The sequence below is a fragment of the Delphinapterus leucas genome, chromosome 5, assembly GCF_059928025.1.
Source record: "Delphinapterus leucas isolate spDelLeu-1000000601 "Yukka" chromosome 5, BTC_Dleu_Yukka2, whole genome shotgun sequence".
In the NCBI taxonomy this organism is placed as follows: domain Eukaryota; kingdom Metazoa; phylum Chordata; class Mammalia; order Artiodactyla; family Monodontidae; genus Delphinapterus; species Delphinapterus leucas.
Window position 1 is genome coordinate 69,419,550 of NC_143133.1, and position 27,246 is coordinate 69,446,795.

Consider the following 27,246-nt stretch of genomic DNA (forward strand, 5'->3'; position numbering starts at 1 on the left):
ATTACTACCTTGTGGGACTGATAATGAGTATTAAATCATAGGTGAACTGCTTAGCATATTACCTGACACTCAAAACATGTTGGATATTATTATTATTAATTTATTATGATCAGCATCATTTTATAATGTAGCCTCTGCAGGACGACTGTAAGGCCTCTGTAGACTTATAAGAGAGCCTCTGCAAGACAACTGAAAATTTTCAATCATCCATATGAAACTAATAATGGTTCTGCATAATTTCAACATGGAAAAACATTTAGACTTATGCTACTCGGGTTTCTGAAATATATTTTTGTAGTTTTGTTTTTGTTTCTATCACATGCAACTAATGGCTCTTCCAGTGCTTCTGTTTTGGAGTTAGAATGCGGTGCTGAGTGCCCTATAGACAACAGAACCCATGGGGCCTTTGGTTCACAATCATCACTCATGTGGTTTGCCCAATGCAGCAACAGTGAAGGCCACAGAATTAGTTCTTTTGCTATATTAAATCCAAGCTCATCCTAATAGTTCTAATTCTATGTGCTATTGAATTTAAGGTCCAGCACAGCAACTGAACCTATATGTCAATCAGCAGTGTTTCTAAGAAGAGTGACCCATTGGAAGAAATGCTGGAGGTCAAAATCACTAATATTTAAAGATAAAACTCGAGACAGCCTCATCCACCAGAGGGCAGACAACAGAAGCAAGAAGAACTACAATCCTTCAGCCTGTGGAACAAAAACCACATTAACAGAAAGATAGACAAGATGAAAAGGCAGAGGGCTATGTACCAGATGAAGGAACAAGATAAAACCACAGAAAAACAACCAAATGAAGTGGAGATAGGCAACCTTCCAGAAAAAGATTTCAGAATAATGATAGTGAAGATGATCCAGGACCTCGGAAAAAGAATGGAGGCAAAGATCGAGAAGATGCAAGAAATGTTTAACAAAGACCTAGAAGGATTAAAGAACAAACAAACAGAGATGAACAATACAATAACTGAAACGAAAACTACACTAGAAGGAATCAATAGCAGATAACTGAGGCAGAAGAACGGATAAGTGACCTGGAAGACAGAATGGTGGAATTCACTGCTGTGGAACAGAATACAGAAAAAAGAATGAAAAGAAACGAAGACAGCCTAAGAGACCTCTGGGACAACATTAAACACAACAACATTCACATTATAGAGGTCCCAAAAGGAGAAGAGAGAGACAAAGGACCAGAGAAAATATCTGAAGAGATTGGAGTCAAAAACTTCCCTAACATGGAAAGAAAATAGCCACCCAAGTCCAGGAAGTGCAGTGAGTCCCATACAGGATAAACCCAAGGAGAAACATGTCAAGACGTGTAATCAAATTGGCAAAAATTAAAGACAAAGAAAAGTTATTGAAAGCAGCAAGGGAAAAACGACAAATAACATACAAGGGAACTCCCATAAGGTTAACAGCTGATTTCTCAGCAGAAACTCTACAAGCCAGAAAGGAGTGGTATGATATACTTAAAGTGATGAAAGGGAAGAACCTACAATGAAGACTACTCTACCCAGCAAGGATCTCATTCAGATTCAACAGAGAAATCAAAAGTGTTACAGACAAGCAAAAGCTAAGAGAAATCAGCACCACCAAACCAGCTCTACAACAAACGCTAAAGGAACTTCTCTAAGTGGGAAACACAGAGAAGAAAAGGACCTACAAAAACAAACCCATTACAGTTAAGAAAATGGTAATAAGAACAAACATATTGATAATTACCTTAAACATGAATGGATTAAATGTTCCAACCAAAAGACACAGGCTTGCTGAATGGATACAAAAACAAGACCTATATATATTCTGTCTACAAGAGACCCACTTCAGACCTAGGGCCACATACAGACAGAAAGTGAGGGGATGGAAAAACATATTCCATGCAAATGGAAATCAAAAGAAAGCTGGAGTAGCAATACTCATATCAGATAAAATCGACTTTAAAATAAAGAATGTTACAAGAGACAAGGAAGGACACTATATAATAATCAAGGGATCAATCCAAGAGAAGATATAACAATTATAAATATATATGCACCCAACATAGGAGCACCCCAATACATAAGGCAACTGGTAACAGCTATAAAAGAGGAAATAGACAGTAATACAATAATAGTGGGGGACTTTAACACCTCACTTACACCAATGGACAGATCATCCAAAATGAAAATAAATAAGGAAACAGAAGCTTTAAATGACACAATAGACCAGATAGATTTAATTGATATTTATAGGACATTCCATCCAAAAACTGCAGATTACACTTTCTTCTCAAGTGCACACGGAACATTCTCCAGGATAGATCACATCTTGGGTCACAAATCAAGCCTCAGTAAATTTTAGAAAATTGAAATCATATCAAGCATCTTTTCTGACCACAACGCTATGAGATTAGAAATGAATTACAGAGAAAAAAAACGTAAAAAACACAAACACATGGAGGCTAAACAGTACGTTACTAAATAACAAAGAGATCACTGAATAAATCAAAGAGGATATCGAAAATTACCTAAAGACAAATGACAATGAAACTACGACAATCCAAAACCTATGGGATGCAGCAAAAGCAGTTCTAAGAGGGAAGTTTATAGCTATACAAACCTACCTCAAGAAACAAGAAAAATCTCAAATAAACAATCTAAGCTTACACCTAAAGGAATAAGAGAAAGAAGAACAAAAAAAACCCCAAAGTTAGCAGAAGGAAAGAAATCATGAAGATCAGAGCAGAAATAAATGAAATAGAAACAAAGAAAACAATAGCAAAGATCAATAAAACTAAAAGCTGGTTCTTTGAGAAGATAAACAAAATTGATAAACCATTAACCAGACTCATCAAGAAAGAGGGAGAGGACTCAAATCAATAAAATTAGAAATGAAAAAGAAGTCACAACAGACACCGCAGAAATACAAAGCATCCTAAGAGACTACTACAAGCAACTCTATGCCAATAAAATGGACAACCTGAAGAAATGGACAAATTCTTAGAAAGGTATAACCTTCCAAGACTGAACCATGAAGAAATAGAAAATATGAACAGGCCAATCACAAGTAATTAAATTGAAACTGTGATTAAAAATCTTCCAACAAACAAAAGTCCAGGACCAGATGGCTTCACAGGTGAATTCTATCAAATATTTAGAGACGAGCTAACACCCATCCTTCTCAAACTCTTCCAAAAAATTGCAGAGGGAGGAACACTCCCAAACTCATTCTATGAGGCCACCATCACCCTGATACCAAAACCAGACAAAGATACTAGAAAAAACGAAAATTACAGACCAATATCACTGTTGAATATAGATGCAAAAATCCTCAACAAAACACTAGCAAACAGAATCCAACAGCACATTAAAAGGATCATACACCATGATCAAGTGGGATTTATCCCAGGGATGCAAGGATTCTTCAGTATATGCAAATCAATCAATGTGATACACCATATTAACAAATTGAAGAATAAAAACCATATGACATCTCAATAGATGCAGAAAGAGCTTTTGACAAAATTCAACACCAATTTATGATAAAAACTCTCCAGAAAGTAGGAATAGAGGGAACCTACCTCAACCTAATAAAGGCCATATATGACAAACCCACAGCAAACATCATTCTCAATGGTGAAAAATTGAAAGCCTTTCCTCTAAGACCAGGAACAAGACAAGGACGTCCACTCTCACCACTATTACTCAACATAGTTTTGGAAGTCCTAGCCATGGCAATCAGAGAAGAAAAAGAAATAAAAGGAATACAAACTGCAAAAGAAGAAGTAAAACTGTCACTGTTTGCAGATGACATGATACTATACATAGAGAACCCTAAAGATGCCACCAGAAAACTACTAGAGCTAATCAATGAATTTGGTAAAGTTGCAGGATACAAAATTAATGCACAGAACTCTCTTGCATTCCTGTACACTAATGATGAAAAATCTGAAAAAGAAATTAAGGAAACATTCCCATTTACCATTGCAACAAAAAGAATAAAATACCTAGGAATAAACCTACCTAAGGAGACAAAAGATCTGTATGCAGAAAACCATAAGATACTGATGAAAGGAATTAAAGATGATACCAACAGATGGAGAGATATAACATGTTCTTGGATTGGAAGAATCAATATTGTGAAAATGACTATACTACCCAAAGCAATCTACAGATTCAATGCAATCCCTATCAAATTACCAATGGCATTTTTACAGAACTAGAACAAAAAATCTTAAAATTTTTATGGAGACACAAAAGACCCCGAATAGCCAAAGCAGCCTTGAGGGAAAAAAACGGAGCTGGAGGAATCAGACTCCCTGACTTCAGACTATACTACAAAGCTACAGGAATCAAGACAATATGGTACTGGCACAAAAACAGAAATATAGATCAATGGAACAAGATAGAAAGCCCATAGGTAAACCCACGCATCTATGGTCAAGTAATCTATGACAAAGGAGGCAAGTTTATACAATGGAGAAAAGACAGTCTCTTCACTAAGTGGTGCTGGGAAAACTGGACAGGTACATGTAAAAGACTGAAATTGGAACACTCCCTAACACCATACACAAAAATAAACTCAAAATGGATTAGAGACCTAAATGTAAGACTGGACACTATGAAACTCTTAGAGGATAACATAGGAAGAACACTCTTTGACATAAATCACAGCAAGATCTTATTTGATCCACCTCCTAGAGTAATGGAAATAAAAACAAAAATAAACAAATGGGACCTAATGAAACTTAAAAGCTTTTGCACAGCAAAGGAAACCATAAACAAGATGAGAAGACAACCCTCAGAATGGGAGAAAATATTTGCAAATGAATCAACAGACAAAGGATTAATCTCCAAAATATATAAACAGCTCATGCAGCTCAATATTAAAAAAACAAACAACTGAATCCAAAAATCGGCAGAAGACCTAAATAGACATTTCTCCAAAGAAGGCATACAGATGGCCAAGAAGCACATGAAAAGCTGCTCAACATCACTAATCATTAGAGAAATGCAAATCGAAACTACAATGAGGTATCACCTCACACCAGTTAGAATGGGCATCATCAGAAAATCTACAAACATCAAATGCTGGAGAGGGTGTGGAGAAAAGGGAATCAAAAGGGAACCCTTTTGCACTGTTGGTGGGAATGTAAATTGATACAGCCACTATGGAGAACAGTATGGAGGTTCCTTAAAAAACTAACAATAGAAATACCATATGACCTAGCAATCCCACTACTGGGCATATACCCAGAGAAAACCATAATTCAAAAAGACACATGCACCTCAATGTTCATTGCAGCACTGTTTACAATAGCTAGGTCATGGAAGCAACCTAAGTGTCCATCGACGGATGAATGGGTAAAGAAGATGTGGCACATATATACAATGGAATATTACTCAGCCATAAAAAGGAATGAAATTGGGTAATTTGTTGAGATGTGGATGGATCTAGAGACTGTCATACAGAGTGAAGTAAGTCAGAAAGAGAAAAACAAATATCGTATATTAACACATATATATGGAACCTAGAAAAATGGTACAGATGAACTGGTTTGCAGGGCAGCAACTGAGACAAAAGTAGAGAACAAACATATGGACCACAAGGGTGGAAAGCGGCGGGGGGGTTGAGGTGGTGGTGGGATGAATTGGGAGATTGAGATTGACATGTATACACTGATGTATATAAAGTTGATGACTAATAAGAACCTACTGTATAAAAAAATAAATAAAATTAAATTAAAAAATTAAAAAAAGAAAAACTACCTCCAATCACACTATTTAATATTAAGGCTAATTATCAATTATTTGAAATCTTTAAATTATTGATAAAAAAATAAAGGTAAAACTCATTGTTAAATGCCTCAAATGTATATGAGAAGCCCAAATAAGGAGCTACCCAAAGTACCAACAAGTCTATGTATTTTTATGTATATGGGCATTGGATTCACATACATAGTCAATTGACAGACAGTGAATTCTAGGTATTCTGCCAGGCACTGAGGACACAGTAGCAAACTAGAAAGACATGGCCTCTGCTCCTCATGCATTTAATTCCACTGTCCCTGGCAATTACTGTCACAGAGGTTTGAGATTGCAGGCTAACACTTCAGACTATCTCCTCTTAAATCCCTGCAATTTGAGCTCTGGCTTCCCAGCCCAAACGGCAAAGCTCTTTATGCCTGGGAGTTGGGGAAGAAGGTTTTGAAGGTGTATCATATCAATTTGTCAAAAAAGCATAACAATGAACTCGTAAACACACTAAGCATGTTACCCACAAAACATAGTTCCTGAATTATATCTTGAAATAAGATATGACTGTATCACCAAGCAGTGCATATTATTTGTCACTACTGAAGATGAGTTACACCCTGAGAAATGGGTACTTCTTGCTAGGAATGGTAGTCATTACGCTGCCAAATATCTCCAATTCTTCTACTCCTGAGTTAATGGTAGAGTTGTACTTCTCTGACCCCTTGAAGTTAAGCATGTTTATATGCCTTCCTTTGAGCAAAGAATCTGAGCAGTGACATTGTGTCACATGTGGGCAGAGCTTTAAGTGACAATTGCTCCTGATCACATGTCTTTTCCCTGACACGGTGACCAGCGATATTTTAGATGGTGGAGGTCCATCAGCCTGAGACCCTAAGGGATGATGATGGATAGGCGAGCCCAACCCTTACATACCCGTCGCACCTCAGTGGACAGTGTTGTGTCATGAACAAGATAAATAAGGGAGAAATAAAACATATTTTAAACTGAGAGTTGTTACTGCAGCATAAGCCAGTTAATTCAGACTAATACCTTAGTAAGGAAACGTAGGTCTCTGACCCTATAAAATTGACAGCCATCTCAGAACAGTGGTGCACAAAAGCTCCTCTTTGAAGTTATTGAGGAAAATGCTAGCCAGACTCATCTGGTGACAGACTGATCTTACTATACACATTTATTTTTCCTTTTTAATTAAAAGGTTACGAATAAAGTCCTATGAGAGAAAAGAGGAAAACACCATCATTTTTAACCAGAAACTTAAAGATAGATAATTCAGTCCAGCACTGGGACCTCCTGCATCAGAATCAAGAACATTTGATGAAATGCAGATTTCTGGGCTCAAACCAAAAGTGACTGAATTTTTGAGAATGTGTTAAATTTTCATTTAACAAATTCTCCAACTGATTCCTTCACACCCTTCATGAGAAATCTTGGTTTAGGACTAGGGCCTGCAAACTAATAATACTCAGGTGTGTGTTGTTTGCATTACACAAGATTTTGTTTTGATTAGCATTAGAATTGGTTGGTCTTTAAAATTAAGAAACTTCCCATGAAAACTGATATTTCCAACAACTTGTGAAAAATAATTGGAGTATCTAGCAACTCTAATCTCAAACACTTATACAGCAATAATCAGATAAAACTTAACCCTCTTTAAACAAGGAATGTACCTGCTCCAGTTCTTCAGTTGTCATAATGTCAACCCATTTTTTACCTGACCTGCCCAAGAAAAGCATTAGGGTTTGGGTCCCCTTATTCTGGTTTCTGGAAGCTATGTTATACAGACTGGAGGTTATGCTCTGGAAAGTGGGGAAAAAAGAAAGCCATTGGAGAGTATTGAGCAAAAGAATTACACAACCAAATCTAGTTAAAAAGTAAAAAGTAAAAATCAATATAGAGAACAGGGTAGGGCTAGATTTATATACACAAGTGTTTTGGGGGACAGCACATTATTTACTTGCAAGGCAGGTAACTTAACTGAGTGACATGAGCTGAATGAGATCTCTGGCTAAAGGTGGAGGACACACCTCCTGTAATAGGGAAAGCCATTACTTAGTTTCAATTGCTGTCATCAACTCAATTTCAATTTCAATTTCTGGCATCAGGAATTTTGGCCTAGGATCACCAAATATGCCATTTTTGAAAGAGAAAGAAATCCACGCTTTTATTGGAAATTTCCTAATTTTTAAATGTTTTAAGCTAATTATTTATTTAAAAACAAAAATAAGTTAAACAATCAGGTTAATATCTGTATATTTGAGGATTGCAGAATTGGAGTCAGGAGACTGGAAAAGAGTAAAGAGAATTTGAAAACTCATTCTCAGATGGATTTTTAGCTCTTGTAGCTTGACAAATGTAGATTACCATTAGCCATGAAAGAGAACCACAGGAAGAAAAGAAGTTTCAGGTAGAAAATTATGAATTCAGTTTCTAGAAGTTTGAGAAATGTATATATGAAAAGGCATAGCTCATCAGTAGTCTATTCATCTATTCAACAATATTAATATTATTAATATTATTAATTCATCTATTACAACAAATATTATGATTACTATCTACCTTCTAGAAGCATTACACATAGAACAGGGGCTAGAACAACAGACAAGGAGTCATAATAAATCTCTGACTTTAGGAGACCTTAGATGCCAAAAGGTAAAATGGGAGTTACAAGAAAGTATGTTAATTTTATTCCAAGTATAGTAATGGGTGGTTTGTTCAACAGAGATGTGTGTGTGAGGGGATGATAGTCATGTAAGGTTACTAGAAAGTATGACATCTAAGCTGGAACCTAAAGAAAGGCAAATGTGTTCCCGGTAGACTCAACAGCCTGTATAAAGGCCCTCAGGCTAGAGAAAGACAAATGCATTAAAAACTGAAACAAGGTCAGTGAATCTAAGCCACTTCATGCAAGATAGCCATAAATAGTGAGCAATGAGGCCAGAAAAGTGAACAGAGGCCAGAGACTGTAAAGTCTGCTACGTTAAATGCTCTGGACTTGATCCTAAAAGTAGTGCGTGGTCATAAAGAGAGTTCATCTGGGCAATAACGAGCAAATTTACATCAGAAAACAGCAGCAGGATGAGAGAGAATCTACATATAGGTTAACATTTGAGGCCATGGAATTGAATGAAATTCTTCTGGGAAAATCATGAAAGTGAAAAGCAATAAGAGTTAAAAGGACAGGATCTTGGAGAGCACCCGTATTCAAGAAGAGAGAAAATAAAAAGGGACCAAGGACTGAAACAGATGAAGACACGTGGAGAGACCAAGAGTCAGGAAAGAAGTGGTAGATCTGTGTTACCAAACAGAGCAGAGAAGCCAAAGAGGGTGAGCTTCGAAGAGATGTAGCCATTTACATCACAGAGAGAGAGAGAGAGTGTCCAGCAATGTCTAGAACACGGGCAATTATAATTTGGCACATTTATCACTACCTCACTGGTACCAACCACTTCCTAATCAACCTTGCTCGGCTTTAAGAGAAGCTCTTAATTGGCATTTTTGTGCACTAGGAGTACCTACTTTTGTACAAACTCCTAATTTATAGGAGTTGGAAGACCAAACAGCCTTTATTCTCTTAGCTGGCCATACTTTATAGAGGCCTAGCAGCCTTATTCTGCTAGCTTGTATTCAGGCCCATACTCTGTCTATTTTTCTACAATGAAGAAAAAATTGGCTTCAGATTTCTGTTCCAAGAACCTTATTTTCTACTCTATTTGTCTTGAAACAAGTCACAAAAGGATGGGAGAAATTTTAGATGGAAAGGGCATTGCAAGTCATTGCTACAGTCTCCTTACCTTCATGTTTTGGAAACTGAGGCACAGAGATAATAATTGGCCTTTTATAAAAAGAAAGGGGTTTTTCATAGATAAACTAGTGTTTTTTTTAATGCTCTCGTACACTGCTTTGCCCTCACAGCCTCTTCTGATCAAAGCAAAGGCCCCTTCCCCTCTTCGTGTCTTTAAAATAAAAATTTAATCAGTTATTTAAGAACTTGGATCCTCCGGGTTTATAATCTGGTCTCTGTCAGGCACCCTCATACAAACCATGTATAATATTTTTAAAAGGAAATTACAATTTTCATCTGTCCAAAAAGAAAATTTTGGAGCAAGTTAAATAGAACATAAAATAATTTAAAGAGAGAGCTCTATTATTTTTCTGCCCTCAAGATTACATATGTGGTAAAATTTTATTTACCACAATACAATATTCAGAATTAAATCAGTTTTATAATCAATTATTTTATAATTTTATAACCAATTAATCAAATTGTATAATCAATTATTTATACTGGATTAATTCACAAGCTCCATGTCAATATTTTCTTTCCCACAACTAGCTAACTGTAACATCCAACAAATCTTTTGAAGCAGAGTTCAAATATCATGGCGTTATCACAACATAGCTTTAATTTTTTAAAATATATAGAGAGACAGGGATATGTTCTTATTTATATAGAATGTGACAGAATTAGAGTGTACTGATAGCTGGATAGAGAAATTGTATTTAACATACACCATAGACTTTAACGGTCAATCTAGTATTTACTGGCAATTTTGTAAAAGTGTATCATAAGGAATAAATTTATCTATGATTATACTCTGATAAAAATAAGATTTATCACTGCAACCTTTAGAAACATAAATTATGAATTCCTAATTATCAGAGTAAACCAGAGGCAGTAATGATAATAATAATAATAATAAGTGAACACTTAGCCTCTTCTTGTCATTGCATTATATTCTGTATGAATGCTCCCTGAGGTTGTACAGCATGGCAGCCCTAGCTGAGTACTTTCTTGCTACTGAAAATGTGACCCAAAGACCAGCAGCATTGGCATCACTTGAGGGCCTGTTAGAAACCCAACATCTTGAGATCTACAGAGATATATTGAATCAAAATCTGCATTTTAACAGTCACCACCCACGTTATTCATATGCAAATTAAAGTTTTAAGTACTTTAGGTATATTGATCCATCATTGGAATTAATATTTTCTATTTTACAGAATAGAAAATTGAGGCACAAAACGATTAAGTAACTTTTATTAGCATTAGTAAATGTGGCAGGCATTGCCAGTAGCCTACTGAATAGCCAACACAACTTCCTTCTTTCTAATAAATCCTCAGTTTTATAAGGGCAGAAATGTGCCCAACCCCAGGTAGGGCACTCATTTTCCCAGATACTCTCCTAGATTGAAATAACTATGAGATAAATATAGAAATCGGCTGCAAGTGCTGGAAAGGATTATTTTTCTGATAAAGGGAACTAATGGAACTGGCACCATCCCTTCATTTCATTCCAGCCTTAACCATGGATATGATAGCTGGAGCTGCAGCAGCCACCTTGGGATCAGAAGGTAACAACATAAAGGACTGAAGTCACACTAAGGAAGAGGAAGTGGAAAAATAAAAAAAGTCTCAGTTCTTGATGTTCTTGATGGCATCACTTAAGAACTCAATACTAGGAGCCACCTACCACTAGACTTCTTGTGAGAAAAACTGATTCCCCACTGAAGTCACTGCAGATAGATTTTTCTGTTGCTTTCAGACAAACGCATCCTTAACTGATAAAAGCTACCATGAGGGGGCTTCCCTGGTGGCTCAGTGGTTGAGAATCTGCCTGCCAATGCAGGGGACACGGGTTCGAGCCCTGGTCTGGAAAGATCCCACATGCCGCGGAGCAACTGGGCCCATGAGCCACAATTACTGAGCCTGCGCGTCTGGAGCCTGTGCTCCGCAACAAGAGAGGCCGCAATAGTGAGAGGCCCGCGCACCACGATGAAGAGTGGGCCCCGCTTGCCACAACTAGAGAAAGCCCTCGCACAGAAACGAAGACCCAACACAGCCATAAATAAATTAATTAAAATTTTTTTTAAAAAAAAGCTACCATGATATTCTTCTTTCATCTGTTTTATTATTTTATTCCAAAGTTATGTTGTTCCAACTGGCATTAAATTTGCACTATAAAAAGCCACTGGGGATTATGATATCCTCTGCTAATGTCTTCTTCAGACAGAAGTATGTAAAGTGTCACATCACCCTCTCTGAGCGGGTGGGGGAAATTACAGAAATGACAGGCTGCCAAACAGTTCCCTAAAGGGAGAGGATTTGATGAAGAGTCACTTTCCGCCCCACTAACCTTCATATCCACTCACTTAAACATGAACCTGAGCACTTTTCCTTATCTGCTGATAGATTTTGCTTAACCTCCCAGCTGTTCCAAAGCGGCAGCAACCGTGGCAAAGATTGCAGCTGCCCCTACAAATGGTAGCAGTCAGATACCTGAGAGTGAAATGCTTGTATTAGAAGCTGTCACCAGAAATGACAAAGACTAAATGGGGTGTGGCAGCAGCTAAAGGAGAGTGACAAAGGCAGGCAACATCCGTGTAACAAGCAGACCTCCATCTACACATAAATAGCTCCATCCTGAATCAGCAACTGGGCCCCACGTGACTTCTCATCAGCCCCGTATTTCACAGATAATAATGGAAATGCTCAACGACCCTCCCTGCTAATGCTATGAGTCAGATCATCAGTTTGGTGGCAGCCAAAAACACCTCCAGGAGTTCTGCAGATTACCTGGGGAGCTTGAAAGAATGAGAGTGGGAAGGAATTCTTCTGCTACAGAGATATTCTCCTCACTACTTCATCTGCCTGGTGTTCTCCTTTAAGAATTCAGACACTATTATTCAGATTTATATGTTTTAACAAGTCAATTTTTTTTTTTTTTTTTTTTTTTTTTGCTGTACGCGGGCCTCTCACTGTTGTGGCCTCTCCCGTCGCAGAGCACAGGCTCTGGACGCGCAGGCTCAGCGGCCATGGCTCACGGGCCTAGCCGCTCCACGGCATGTGGGATCTTCCTGGACCAGGGCACGAACCCGTGTCCCCTGCATCGGCAGGCGGACTCTCAACCACTGCGACACCAGGGAAGCCCTTAGCAAGTCAATTTTTGATATGTAATCTATTTTAAATGGCTACATACTGTAATATAGACACTACTGATAATACAGCTCAGTTTATAGCTTTCCTGTTAGTTCTCTTTGATCCTGTAATTTTGTAATCATTACTAAAGCAAAAGCTACTCAGAATGATAAACGGATACTCAGTTTTAGTTTTTAGTTATCAAGGGACTTTGTTCTCTTAGTAATGCTCTAATGGCAACTCCCTTTAAAATCGCTGGACACTCACCCCCATTCCATTATAACATTTTCACCACCTAAACCCACCCATTCACTCTCTTAAGACTCTAGAGTTTCTCTTCCTCTAATAGCTGTTGGATGATTCCTTTGCTATTCTCCAAAGCACAGTCATCAGCTTCACATTTTTTGCTTCGATGATTATCCTCTCACATGCCCTAGATAACTAATTAAATCTACCCTCCCATATTCCCCTCTACCCGACCTGAACACCAGCCACGCAATTCCATTTTCTTTTAATTAAGACTTCCTCTCTCTTGGTATCCAAAACTTTAATCCTCCTTGTAAACCTGGCTAGCATTTTAGCTCACTATTTCCTTTCTTGAGAAATTGCAGAGTTTATGCAATCATGCAGCAAAAATGAATTTGTTCCATTTACCCTAATTCTCTGCCTATGGCTGATTTGCTTATTTCTCTTGTAAAGGCTTCAAAAAATTCATATAAGTGAAAATCTGTGGACCCTCCAACCTATATATATGAGTAGTAACTCATCATTTTTAAAGCTTCAAAATCTAAAATCTTCTCACCAGTAAATAGGAGTAAAACGGAAGCCTCTCATCTTTTTCTAAAACATTCCATGACGTTTGTCTTCCTCCTCCAAACCACTCCTCCAGTTTAAGTCTGGAGCTCTCTTCGTCCAGGGAAGTTTTTAACACACACACACACACGCACGCACGCATGCACACACACACACACACACACACACACACCATTCTAAAAGCAGCTGATCCTTTTACGTTCTTAAGGGAAGTCAAATGCCTTCCCAGTACTTACTAAAATATTTACGTACCACTACAAAACATAACCTAAACAATGGGTTTGGGAATGCTCTTAGGAGGCATTTATAATTTTTATCCTCTCTTCAACCTTCCTTAACTTTGTGGCATAACTCTATTCCTCTACTCAATAGACAAGATCCAATTGTACTACGCAATATATGATATTCCTCAAATATTCAGAGAATTTATGAATTATTAACCATCTCCACAAAATAGCTGAAGATAGCAGTATCTTCTTTTTGACATATTTTTCCTCTGGATACTATATCAGAAGAAGAAAGCCTTACCTTTTCTTTTATTATGTTTCAAATCAACTTAGTACTATTCCGACTGAACATGTCCTCTTAAGAATCCTGCAATACTTTAATACAGAAAGAATAATGCCACACATACTACTGGGACAATCTTTGTGCTACATTTTGCATTTATTCCCCTAAAAAGGAGCTACCATCCTGAATCTTAACAAAGATATTTATAAAAAGAATGCTCTTATAACAGAGTACTATATTTTTGAATTTTATGCAAAACCATTTTTATGTTCTTAATGTGCATGTTTTAAATATTAAAACAAAATTTAAAAAAATTTAAAAAAATTTAAAAAAATAAAAATGACATGACTTAATTCATATTAAATTAAGATGGAGATGGAGTCATACTTTTCCATATGCTAGTGTTTTCATTTGTTAAAAGGTATAATAATAACATACAGAGACATCAAATCTACCTTAATATAAGTTACTTAAAATGCAAAAACCCAATGGAGAATTTGAAGGGATTATATGTATCTTATAAGCTGATATCCTCAATTTGATGAGTTTCTATATGAAATCCCTTTAGATTTAAACATTAATTTTATTCTTATGATAACTTACTCCTAAATGAGAAGATCTAAACCTTGAGGAATGAGGGTATTTCAAATTAGAAACAAGTTTTCAGAATTCTGTGTTGGGTCAGAAACATTAAAACTCAAAGGAAATACACTAAATCCTCATGATATTACAACTCATATCATTAATTTTTTTATTCCACAGTTCATGTCTAGTTATTATTTAATTCATCTGTAGCTCAAAACAAATTAAGATGAGGCAGAAAATAAGTTTTCCTTAGAAAGAGAACTGAGGAGTATCCAGAAGTTTCGACTGGAATAAACACTTCCCTTTCTACCTCTAGGAATGCCACTCTTCCATAAATACTCTCAACACCCCTGCTACAGACACAGAAAGACATGCCCTCTGGATGTTATACTCTTCTGTAGATATCACAGTTCTCAGCCTGACAGTAAGTATATCAGAAATCTCTCTTCTTTTTATGAGAAAAGACTTACACTTCAATAAAGAAAAAGCATACAATAATTATACAATATTCTTAATTAAGGAGAGAAAGAAGAAACCACTGTTAAGATAGTTGAAAGGCAGAAAGAGCCAAAATATGATATGATATGAATTTCTGCAAAGACTCAGTCCTGTTCGGCATAGTATTTGCAGCATTTACAGCAGGACCCAGCAAATCCTTGGCCCTTAGAAAGAAACAATGGAATGAATGAACTAGGCTTATAGAGACAGAAATTGGCTAACTCCAGTTGTATGATGCAAGTAAAAGTGATTTCTTTTCTTTATTTCAATAGCATGTTCTTATAATGGAACATGTGTTGTACTGTTTCGAGTCATTTTGAGAATCACACTGTACCTACCTTATCTGCCCTCCAAGGGGCTTCATCCCCTGGAGACCAACACTACACCTTGTACATCATTATATCCTGCAGAGTGTCTGGCACGTCATAAGTCTTCAATACACATGTGTTAGGGAACAAACTACTAGAATAACTTCATTTGACTCTTTTCAGGTTAACACATCAAAAAGTAATGAATTGCTGGCTGGCCAAGCTGTGCACTTGGCCATCTCCACTACCAATATAGATTTCTACAAGATGATTGGAGATGTAGCAATCAAAAAATAACACTAACACAAATGGATCCGTCATGCCTATGGTGCAATTTATCCGCTGTGTATTAAGGAGTGAAAAAAAGAAAAATGTTGATTGCACCTGAGCTTAAAAGCTGGCAGGAAAACAACAGAGTGAGTGGGGTGTGCTTGTGCCCGAAAAGAGCAAAAATAACAATCCCTCAAAAGTATGACTAAGGGCAATGCCTCTCTAGCAGCAATGGTTGAGAGAAGAAGCTGCTATTTACCAAAACTGTTTTAAGGTGAAAAAAAAAAGCCTTAGCGTTAGTTCATTGAAACATGGGTAGTATCCTCTGGGTCACTCACTTCAGTGATGCTCCCTTGAATTTTGCAGGAGATGCTGTTTGGGAAGAAAGTGCCACCATCCAGTCTAACGCAACCCATTGCTGCCGTGTACGCACTCAGTCTGCCTTTCCTATAAAATAATCACAAGCTATATATACAGTTAAAACATCAAACTGAGAAAGAGTTCTGCAAAACCTCACTCTAACCATTTCTGAAGAAGCCGGTCTTAGCACCACTCCCTAAGAGGGTAGGCAAGCAACACACAGCTTTAGAGTGAGGGTGTACAGAAACGCTAAGATGTTTCTTAGTCGGCTTGTAATACTAAAAAGAATCCAAAAGCCTGCACATAACATGACTGCGTTTCTCGTTTTAGTTAGCATGCGCTGTGAGGAAGCCCGCACTATGAAGGAAGCCCATGTCCAGAGTTTCCAGCCTCCCAAACAGCAACCCACTTCAGGCACCTAGTACCTTTCCACGTTCTGTTTCATGCCTCCCACAAAATAATTTTCAATAAAGAGGAAATGAAAAAAACTTGATATCCATTATTTACATATTTACCCAAAGCTAATTACACACTTCTGTGAAGTCATCCCAATTTATTTTTATTTTCTCACTCATGAAATAATCAAACTCGCAAACGAAAGTGGGTGGAGAAGATCTGGTGGCAGAGAGTGAAAAGGGTTCTGAAATCTTCTTATGCCTAAGAAGGTTATCCCACTCCAGGCACACTGGGGGACCTCAGAAGACCTAGTCAGGAGGGAAGGGAGAGTAGATTCTCTGCTGCCTCCTGCCTCTTCAGGAGCATCAGCCCCAATCACAGCTGCTGAATGAGGAGAATGCCAAACATCAGAGCTGTTGAGCGGAGGACCAGTACCTGAAGTTTACCCCGCCTCCACCTGAGACAAGAACTTCTTAAGGGCTCAGCCGCTTCCTTTCTGCTCAGCGCGCAACCCACTTGTCCCCTGCCCCTTTCAATTCCGTATAGAGATTTCAGATCATTCTCAGTGTGTTATCTCCTTCCTGATGCCTATACCACCCCTCACCTCATAAGATGCTGTCAAGCATCAGGCACGCACCCGGTAGCTGCAAGACCCAGAGCTCGTGCCATTCAAGTTCCTGGCACATCCCAGGCTAGGATGGTGGACACGCTCAGTTTCATGTCCCTAAAATCATCATCTGTATCTCATAGTGAGGTTTTCATTCTGTAAATATGATTTTGTTCTTATAGGCAAATTCAGTATCATGAACTGGTGATGCCCAATTGTTATATGTTACAATAATCTGACATATTTCTTTTGTGATTGGCTTTGTTTCCAGAGATTCTGTACATACACAAAAGTGTGCTACGAAATGAAACTAATAGCATGAGAAACATACAAATATATCTTTTCTCTGTGCCACACATTTATCCTTTTTAGAAGTCACAGCTTTTACAAATTAAAGAAAACATTGAGTGATGGACTTATGCATTCATAGTAGAAGTAGTAGTAGAATCGACAATAACAGCAATAATATCTACAAGTATTGAGTTCCTACTCTGTTTGCCGGACGCTCCAAAATTTTTTTTAAATTAAATACTTAACAAACCAATAAGTCACATACTTTTAGCCCCCCATTTTACAAATAAAGAAACCAAAGCAAGGAGAGGTTGAGTGAAAAGTTTGTAGTTCATATAGTATGGCAACAGAATTCAAATTCAAAGATGCTGGTATTCAGAGGCACTGATCTTAACCACTTCTTTATAAAATAATACGATGCTATTTTGAGGTCAGACTCCCTCTTAGGTTCTGGGAGAGACCAGATTTTTTGTACTAATTTTTGCCCACCGAATATCTTATATTTTATTTTTATAAAATTGAGAGTAGTAAAATTCATAGAAACATGTTATCATCCATCTCTCTACAGCCTGAGGAGAAATATCCAAGAGTGAAGTTGGAAACTGACCCTCATACCCTAAGTCTATAATCTGACATCATGTTTTTCATGGCTTTAAGCATAAAGCTGCTTCAAGTTTTAGAGGAAAAAACAAGAGCACTATGTACCAATTCTATCTAGACAAGCTCCTTGAAACAGCTTTTCAAAATGCAGTTAAGCACAGTACTCTATCTAGATTTTCCAGACTGAATCTATAATTTAGATACCAAGCCTTGTCATGTCTAATAGTTGTCATTGTTGAGCACTGTGAATGTTAGCTGTTATAAATATACGAGGCCTGTCTACACTTTCCTTTTCTTCAACGACCTCCTAAACACAGTCCGAAACGCAAGTGTGGCTCCTTTTATTCAGTTAACAATTTGAAAGCCTCTTATGGAACATCAAAATCCATAGGTGGTACCTGAGTTGTTAGCTCCAATGACTAAAAGGAAGACTAAAGGAGAAATTGATTCAGTTATAAGTTCTAGCTAAGCTGAACATATGGTCTTGGTAGATACATTTCCAGACTTACAAGGGACTAAGCCAACCAAATGCACAAGACCTACCAGTATTTTCTTGGCATGTTTTCAAGGATACTACCTTCTAAGATGATGTTCTTGAAGAACTCTTCTCTGCTATTCCTAACGGTCCTAATACCTATCAATGCCTGCCACATTATGCTTTCTTATTTACGTGAACCATACCATATTATTGTGAGACAGACAGGGTAAGTAGAGCCTCCCCTCCAATTTCACAGGTAAGTAAATGACGTCACAGATGGGATAAATGAATCATCCCAAATCCCCCAAATCACACAGTTAGTTCAAGGCAGAATCACATCTAACGTAAGCCAGGATTTGGAATAATTGTAGTGATTGTTTCCATTCACCAAGAAGTCAGCCTAATACGCTGGTGCTAACAGTGAAAGGCCAGTACAGTAATTAAATGATAATTGCTCTGATGATTTTAAGGATAAGGTAAGTTCTATAGTCGATTCTTTTCATGGGAGCATACTAAATAACATAAAATAAAATAAATGAATAAAATAAAATTCATTCAAGAAATATTTAAATCCATGCTTACTATGTGCCAGGCACTGTTCTAGATGCTTGAGAACCAGACAACAAAACAGACAAAAATCCCTAACCTCAATTAGCCTTCATTCTAGCAAAAGAGACAAAAGTAAGCAATTGACCTAATGATTTAAAAATTATCTTGTATATTAAAAAATAGTAAGTGCTAAGTGAAAACAGAAAAAAAGGCATAAGAAGGAGCAGTATTGCTAAAGGATGAACACATAGTATTTATCGCATTGTTCTGGGTAGGCCTCATTGAGAAGGTGAGCTCAATGGGTATCCAGGGAAGAGGGAACAGTTGGGGAAAAGCTCCAAGGAGTGTGTGTGTATCGTGGTGTCTTCATGGAACAGAAAAGAAGCCAATGTGACTGTAGCAGTCTTAGCAAGAAGGAGAGTTGTGTGAGGTGAGGCCAAAGAAGAATAGGGAAACAGATTATGCAGGACTTTGGAGACCATTGAAAGAAATCTGTGTTTTATTCTGACTGAAGTAGAAACCATTGCAGGATTTTGAGCAGTTGAGTAATGTGATCGGGCCCTCAGTTTAAAGAGGACCCATAGGTCTGTACACCTTAAATGTTTACAGTGCTATATGTCAATTATACCTTAATAAAACTGGAAGAAAAAAAAGAAAACCCATAATTAATTATTAAATACTTTAAAATTTTATCATTCGACCTATTGTACAATCCTTTTCAAGTATATAAGTCCCAATTTATCTTCCTCCTCTCAGAATAAAATGCTAATATTCCCATTTTCCCTAAGAAGATATCAAGGCTCAGAATGTCTAAGTAACTTGTCTGGGATAAGAGCTAGTAAGTTGAAGAGCCAGGTGAAAAGAATAATTTTTCTAACTCTTAATACAAAACTGATTGCTCTTTCCTATGTACTCATTTATACTAACGTTACAAAGGAGAAATAATAATAATTGAGATTAATTATTCAGATTATCCATCAATAGAGATGTTCAGTTTGATATATTAAATTGAATCAAACCCATTTTTCCCCTTATTATTAATTTCTGGGATATAATGATACAAATAATTTCCCTGAACTTTCTATTTGAAATGACATATGAACATTCAGGCTGAGAATTTTGGACAGAGAAGAAACCGTAATAATAACTAAAACTTACAACAGTGTATTTACAAAGGTTTTCAAACTCTTCTAGTTATTGTTATGTATTAACCCTCTACTATATGCCAGTCATGTGCTAAATCCTTTGCATATATCACTGCATTTAATATTCATCAAAAACCCCTAAGAATAGTAATAGTAATCCTATTTTACAGATGACAGATGTAGCCCCAGAGAGGTAAAGTACTGAAAGGCCACAAGACTGCTCAGTACTCCATCTAGAATTTTACCTAAATCACCACAGTCTAAAGTTAGGTTCTCTTCACTCAGCCACACCACCTTCCTGCAGCAGGATGCACAAAGTATCACCTCAACATTCCCAACTAAAAGGTCAGCCAGATGTGAGTAGCTCCATTTCCCAGATGATTAACTGGTCATAGAAAAGTTAATCAAGTAATCAATATATTTTTTTTAGAGTCACCATATGCAAATCAATATTTAGGTCGTGACAGTACAGAGCATTTATGATACAATACCTTGCCTCAATAAGTTTACGCTCTTGTTAAGGTAACAAGAGACACATAAAAAGGTAATAAATAATCCAGGATAGCACATAATACGTACCAAATGAGAAACAAAGCCAACAACAGCCAAAGAAATTCAACAGAGGGAAAATTGAATCTGGGTGCTTCAATTCAGTTAAGAAAGGTTATTACTGAAAAGGATCCACATTGAGGTGGTCTTCACAAGAAAAGAGAGAATGAGGAAGAATAATTCCAGTGAGAGGGGAATATTTTCCCCTCAAAGGCTAAGGGAGCAGATGTGAATGGATTATCAAGAGAAAATGAATGTGTTTGAAGTACAGGATAGATGGGTGGCAAAGAAAAAATTAAGCCAGAGAAGTAAATTGTAAAAACCTTGATTGTCATGTTCGGAACCTATGGGAGGAGGGAAGGAATTGATTGTGTTTAACTGCTAGAATGTTGCATGTACACTGTAGTTTATGTAATCCTCTCAACAACACTATAAAGTAGAAATACATCATGGCCATTTAATTTATTTATTTTTTTAATTTTGGGAAGGTATAGTTGATTTGCAATGTTGTGTTAGTTTCAGGTGTACAGCAAAGTGAATCTGTTGTACATATACGTATATCCACTCTTTTTTAGATTCTTTTCCCATATAGGCCATTAGAGAGTACTGAGTAGAGTTCCCTGTGCTATACAGTAGGTCCTTATTAGTTATCTATTTTATATATGGTAGTGTGTATATGTCAATTCCAATTTATCCCCCATTTACCCCCTGGTAACCGTAAGTTTATTTTCTACATCTGTAACTCTATTTCTGTTTTGTAGATAAGTTCATTTGTACCCTCCTACATGGGAAAGGAAATAGTCACCCAAGTCCAGGAAGCACAAGACTCCCATACAGGATAAACCCAAGGAGAAACATGCTGAGACACATATTAACTGAACTAACAAAAATTAAATACAAAGAAAAAATATTAAAAGCAGCAAGGGAAAAGCAACAAATAACACACAAGGGAATCCCCATCATGACCATTTTAAATGAAAGGAAACAGCGATTACCTGGCCAAGACACAGTTTTGGGTGTGTAGATGGAGCAGAAATTCTAATCTAGATCCATCTGCATGCAAGGCCTATATTCCTTCCCCCCTACCCCCTCATCACCATCTACAGAAAGCAATGGGGAGCTATCACAGGTATTTGATCAAGACAAGAGAGTAATATATGAAAAGTATTGACTACGAGAAGACCAATCTGACTGTGAAATGTTAGCACATGTCCACTATCAGAGAAGGATTGGGGAAGGAAGACACTAGGCAAGAAGAGCCACTTTGTCTATTGCATTAACCTACAGAATGAGTGACAAGGATCTATATTCGAATGCTGATGACCAAAGTAAAAAGAATGGAAGAGATATTTTAAAAGAAATATGAAGAGATAAATGGCAATATCCATGTCCTTTAACAGGTAGTTTTTACTTCCCAACTATACACCCACAGTGTAAACATTTCTCTTAAAATCTAATAGACAAAATCCAAGATCCAGCTTAAATATCTTAAGTCTTTTAGACAGCACAAGATTTATTAAAAAATAATAAAATCTAAGCCTTGGGAAAATATCTGCCTTAGTGCAATCTACCTCCCAAATTACCATCATGAACTATGACAGCCTCATGCTAGGCATACTTCTGTTGTATGAGTTTGACATTAGCTCCTTGCTATATATGCTAACATGGACGGTAATGCCTTCTATTCATGGTCATTAGAAATGTTAATTACTAAGAAAAGATTCTTTCCCTTTAGTTTTTCCTTATTTTAACTTTTCTTTTAACTTTTTATTTTATATTGGAGTAAAGAACTTATTTACAAAATGGAAACAGACTCATAAACTTGAGAGTTTTTCTTTTAGTAGACTAAGTGTATATTAAACAATTGAATTATCTCTGAGAGATACAATGCATCATACTTCTGAACATTATTCTTCCCCATCACTTCTCTCTTGAAATGCAAGGTACCACTCAGGATTCAAGTCCAAAACCACTATCAATTAAATGGCATATTATTTAAAAACAAGTTGGGTCTTTTCCAACCTTTTCTGACTCCTGGGCAATGCAAACCATACAATTGCCAAATATGTATAGAATTAACAACCACTTACATTTTTCAAAAGACAGTATTGACATAAACATCCAGGTGTTTAGTCACTACACATCTTTTCAAGCAATTTAATATTGCAAAGTTGCCAACCTGGTAATAATCAGGCTAACTATATAAACCTTCAGTCAGTACCAAGCATTCAACTAATTCATCTTAACTTTGAATTAGTTATTAAACTGAACATCCTAATTAGTATAACATGCATTTGATAAATGTGTGCATGCAGATATATACATACATATATATATATATATATATATATATACATCTCATGTTAGAATTAATGAGTAACAATATTTTGACTCAGAATCCTTTCAGGAATTACACACCTACCTTACTTGTGCCTAATCTCCTTAGTATCACCCATCTATGCTAAAGGATAATTAAAATTTAACACATTAGCCAAGCCTAGTTTCCTTTACCTTTATGGATAAAAATAGATCTGTTTTTCTGAGTTGAGAATGAATGTTTAAATTTGAAATCAAACTGTACCACAGGTCAATAAATTAGGCTTACAGCTGAAGTATACCCAAAATGTCTTTGAAAGTTTCAAGAATGCCAAACCGGTGCTGTATTTTAGAAACGTCACATGCACGTGTAAAGAAATATCATCACAGAATCCTGTGATGATTGCTAAAATTTATCTGGTTGCTAAAATTCAACCCAGATACTCTTTTATATTTTTATGTTTCTCGTTTCTATATATCTGTACTAGTGTGAAAGTAGGCATCTGTAAAATTCAATGAAGGAAACGAAAGATACTATACAAGCATATCTGCCCAATAATGTCACGCTTTCACATAGTCTAAGTTTGAAAAACTTAGCCATTATAAATAAACTAATTTAAAAACTATTCATGCACAAAGTCTGGGCTCTATATGACTTCAGGTAGTCTATAAAAGGTATGGTAAATACATTATATCTGTATAAAAGGAATCAGAGATAATGTTTATTTCATATACCTTATTTTCTATTACCTATGTTTTTTAATATGTGACAATGCATTCATGTATAAAATGTATTAAAATATAAATATTACCCTTAACTTTTAAAGGCATTATTTTGTGAGCATTTAAGAAAAGAAAAACTATTTTTACCTCCCAGTCCTGGTCTAAGCCGATTATCGTAACCATCCAGAAGTCTGTCTAGAATTCTTGTAAAGATGGTAATGTTATTTTTAGCCTCATCTTCTTGGATGTTAGCCAGCACCAACCTAAACAGATAATTTTACAAGCTGATATATATGCATACGTGTGTTTTGCAAGTGCCAACATGCTCTTCCTCCTTGATTTGAATTTTAAGGCTCCCTGAGCTATTAGTGTCACCCGTTTTCCTCCTTTTTTTTTTTCCACTCCTTTAAATGCCAGTATGTCTATAGGGAAGGTAAACATGCTGTTGGAAATAGATAATAAATACTAGCTTATCAGAAAGTTTGATGCCAAAATTATTTCAGATTTCTATCACTTCGCGTTTTGTGTGACCTATTCAATTTTTCTAAAATGCACTCCCTAGAATATATTATGGTGGTAGATTATCACATGCAGATACTATTAGTAATATTGTTCTGCATTTGGAAAGGTACAAAAACCAAAAGGACTACTGAAAGAATTCTTCAGTGATTTGAATATTAATTGGAAAATAAATTGCCTCCTTGGAGGCACAGAATTTTTCCATCTTTCTCAGAAATGTCTTTTCTTTTTATGTCTTTTTCTCTTTTAAGCCAAGATGATTTTCTAACTTTGGGTATACCTCCACCCAATGGCCAAGTGCAATATAGACATCAGGGAAACTCCGCTGGCTGTGTTCCAGACTCCACTGAAGTCAGGAGGTGGAGGTGGGCTCTGAAAGCATCAGCAGCACAGACACAGCTGCAGAGAGCCTTGGAGGAGTACCCCTCCTGACTGGTCTCTGAGGAGAGCAATAGAGGTCATCCAAAGATTAAATGCCCAGCTACTTTGTGTGTGTGTATGTATGTGTGTGTGTGTGCGTGTGTGTGATAAATTTGAGGAAAGAATAAGTGGTCTTAAAATATCACCAGAAGAGGGTTAGAAACACTGATTTTCTCCATTATTTCTCCATCAGAAAGCCAGACACCTGGTTTTGTGACATCCAGCAATTTGGTGCAGAAGCAACTGGATGTATAAAACAGAATGTCCCTTTTCGCTGCCATTTTTTTCCCCAGAATGATTCAGAGATTTAAATTACTGGTCCAGAAAAAGAATCATTTATATAATAGAATAAAATACTGGCATGAGCATTACTGGTCAAATATAGAACAGAAAACTAGTAGAAGAAAATATGGTTAAGTACTGAGGATTTTCAATGATTATTAATGGACCACAGTTTGTTCACTCCTCTAAAATCAAAGATTATATGTAATTGCATTCTGATCAAGGTGTACTGTGTGAAATATCATTGACAGAATTCATTTGCATTTAAATGATTACACAGCTAGTAGCTAAAAATAGTCATAATACATCGAAAAATCAATAACCAACTTCAAGCAAATATCCTCTTGGGAGAAGAGAAAATATTAAAATATTGATATAAAGATAAACATTTAAAAAATTATGTAAGCAAATTAGTTCATACCTCAAGCCTCAAAAGTTTTTATGTTGCCTTAAGCTAACTTTAAAACCAATCACTAAGATGGTCATGAAGTTCCACTTAGAGATTTTCACTGGAAAGCGCTTTTTAATCACATGTCACATTTTCTTTCTAAACTCAATATTAAGATATTAAATGAGGAGCTATTTTCCAATTAAAAATAAGACTTCATAAAGAGATTTCTTCTCAGTTCTAGAAAGTATTTTCAAACTTTGACAAACTTTCATTTTACTGAGATAGGGAAATGAAAAATTTAAAGGGAAATAAAGGTATCATAAAATCATAAACACTAATTTTTTTAAAGGAATAATTACATGGACATTATTATGAATCATATTTTAAGTTCTCTGGCATTTTGAAAACCATACCCTAAATTTAGGCAATTAATAAAAGCTGCCCATTGATGATAAAAAAAATCAGAAAAGACTACAATTAAGATGATGCTATTGAAAACAACAGAAATTAAAATTGATATTTGTAGAATACAGGCAAAACAGAATTTGTTACATTTTCAAAGTAAGTACTTTTTATGACAGTACCATTTTAGAAGTAAAAATTTCTAAATCAATAATATGAAAAGTTGATTAATAAATCAAGCTTTTGTTTTATTTGTTTGTGATTGTGAAGTTGTATAGTACCTCCACCTAGAGGTTTCAGATCCACACATCATTTAGGTTTTCTATGTTGACTGAAAGAGCCAAGACCAAAAGGAAAGAAAGACAGAAAGAAAAAGAAAAGAAAAAGATTAACACTCAAATCATTTTAGCTTATGTTTTCTGTTGGGCTTAAAGGAAAACCGATGGTTTCTTTACTGAACTTTGGTGTTATTATAATCGCATATAACAACCACTTCAATTCCTTGCAAAAATATGCCATCTAAAGGGCACTCTTTTCTCCCGTGATTTATTTTTTTAGAAAATGTTTGTATTCCCTTTTATATTTTATCGCTAAAAACAAGAAGCAGCGAACTTTTAATAGTCTCTGTCATTGAATAGTTCTGTTTCTTGGTACAATATGTTTTCATTAGAAATGATCCTTCAAAATACTTCAGCTTCTGAAAAGCCACCTCTGCATTGATAACATTCAAGAAACACACCTTCACCCTGAATTTAAAATGGCAAATACAGTAAATAATTGTCTCACCTGGCTGGGTCCCACACCAAGAAAACAAGAAGCAGCAACTGCGTGTTGCAGATGTGCAGTTTCATCTTCATCACCGCTCTTTGTAAAGTCATGGAAGAAAAACAAAATACACTTAAAATTACATTCAGTCCCACCGTCCAAACAGCCCAAAAGAATGTCATTTCAACTGGGAATTGGAGTTAAAGATATAGAGATTATTCCAGCGGAGTGTGTGTAGGGTGTGATGACTGGAGGAGGGTCTTTTCTTTTCTTTTCTTTTCTTCTTTTTTTTTTTCTTTCTTTTTTTTTTTTTCTCTTAACAGAATGATGGCCAAATAATCAGACTTTGCTCTGCCAGGAACTTCCCTCAGCCACATCGTCAGCAAACACTGTTTTGTGGACACACACGTATTAAGGACACACGGGACCCTGCACTGACATTTGAGCTAGAGAAAAGAATGGGTTGGAGGGGAGAGTGAAAAAGGGGAGGAGAAACGGGTATTTCGTGCCACATCCCCTCAACCAAGACCGCCTCCGCGACCACAGCGGGAAAAGCAAGGGGCAGCCAGCCCACTTTTTTCGATTATTCTTCTTCCATTACAATGAACTGCAGTCCTCACGTCTTCACTACTTCAGTCCTTTTAAAATAAAATAAAATCACCTCCCTCCCTGCCCAACCACAGTTGCCCAAGACCACGTCTTGGAGGCAGCCGGGTTCGGATTAACTGCTGCGAAACAACGCGTTTGACAGCTGTTCCGGAGCCGAGGACCGCAATCCGAGCC

At 36.5% G+C, this 27,246-nt stretch overlaps 1 protein-coding gene across 1 annotated transcript in view; it reads right to left on the minus strand.

Annotated features, from left to right (window-relative positions):
* Positions 1-26,757, minus strand: part of GABRA2 (gamma-aminobutyric acid type A receptor subunit alpha2) — a 115,723-nt gene extending 88,966 nt beyond the window's left edge. Inside the window, exons 1-2 of the mRNA XM_022565004.3 lie at positions 26,485-26,757; positions 23,832-23,947 (exon numbers count right to left, since the gene is read on the minus strand). Coding sequence (XP_022420712.2) covers positions 23,832-23,947; positions 26,485-26,645 — 277 coding nt within the window. The 5' untranslated portion in view covers positions 26,646-26,757. The remainder of the gene's footprint in view (positions 1-23,831; positions 23,948-26,484) is intronic.
* Positions 26,758-27,246: the final 489 nt, after the last annotated feature.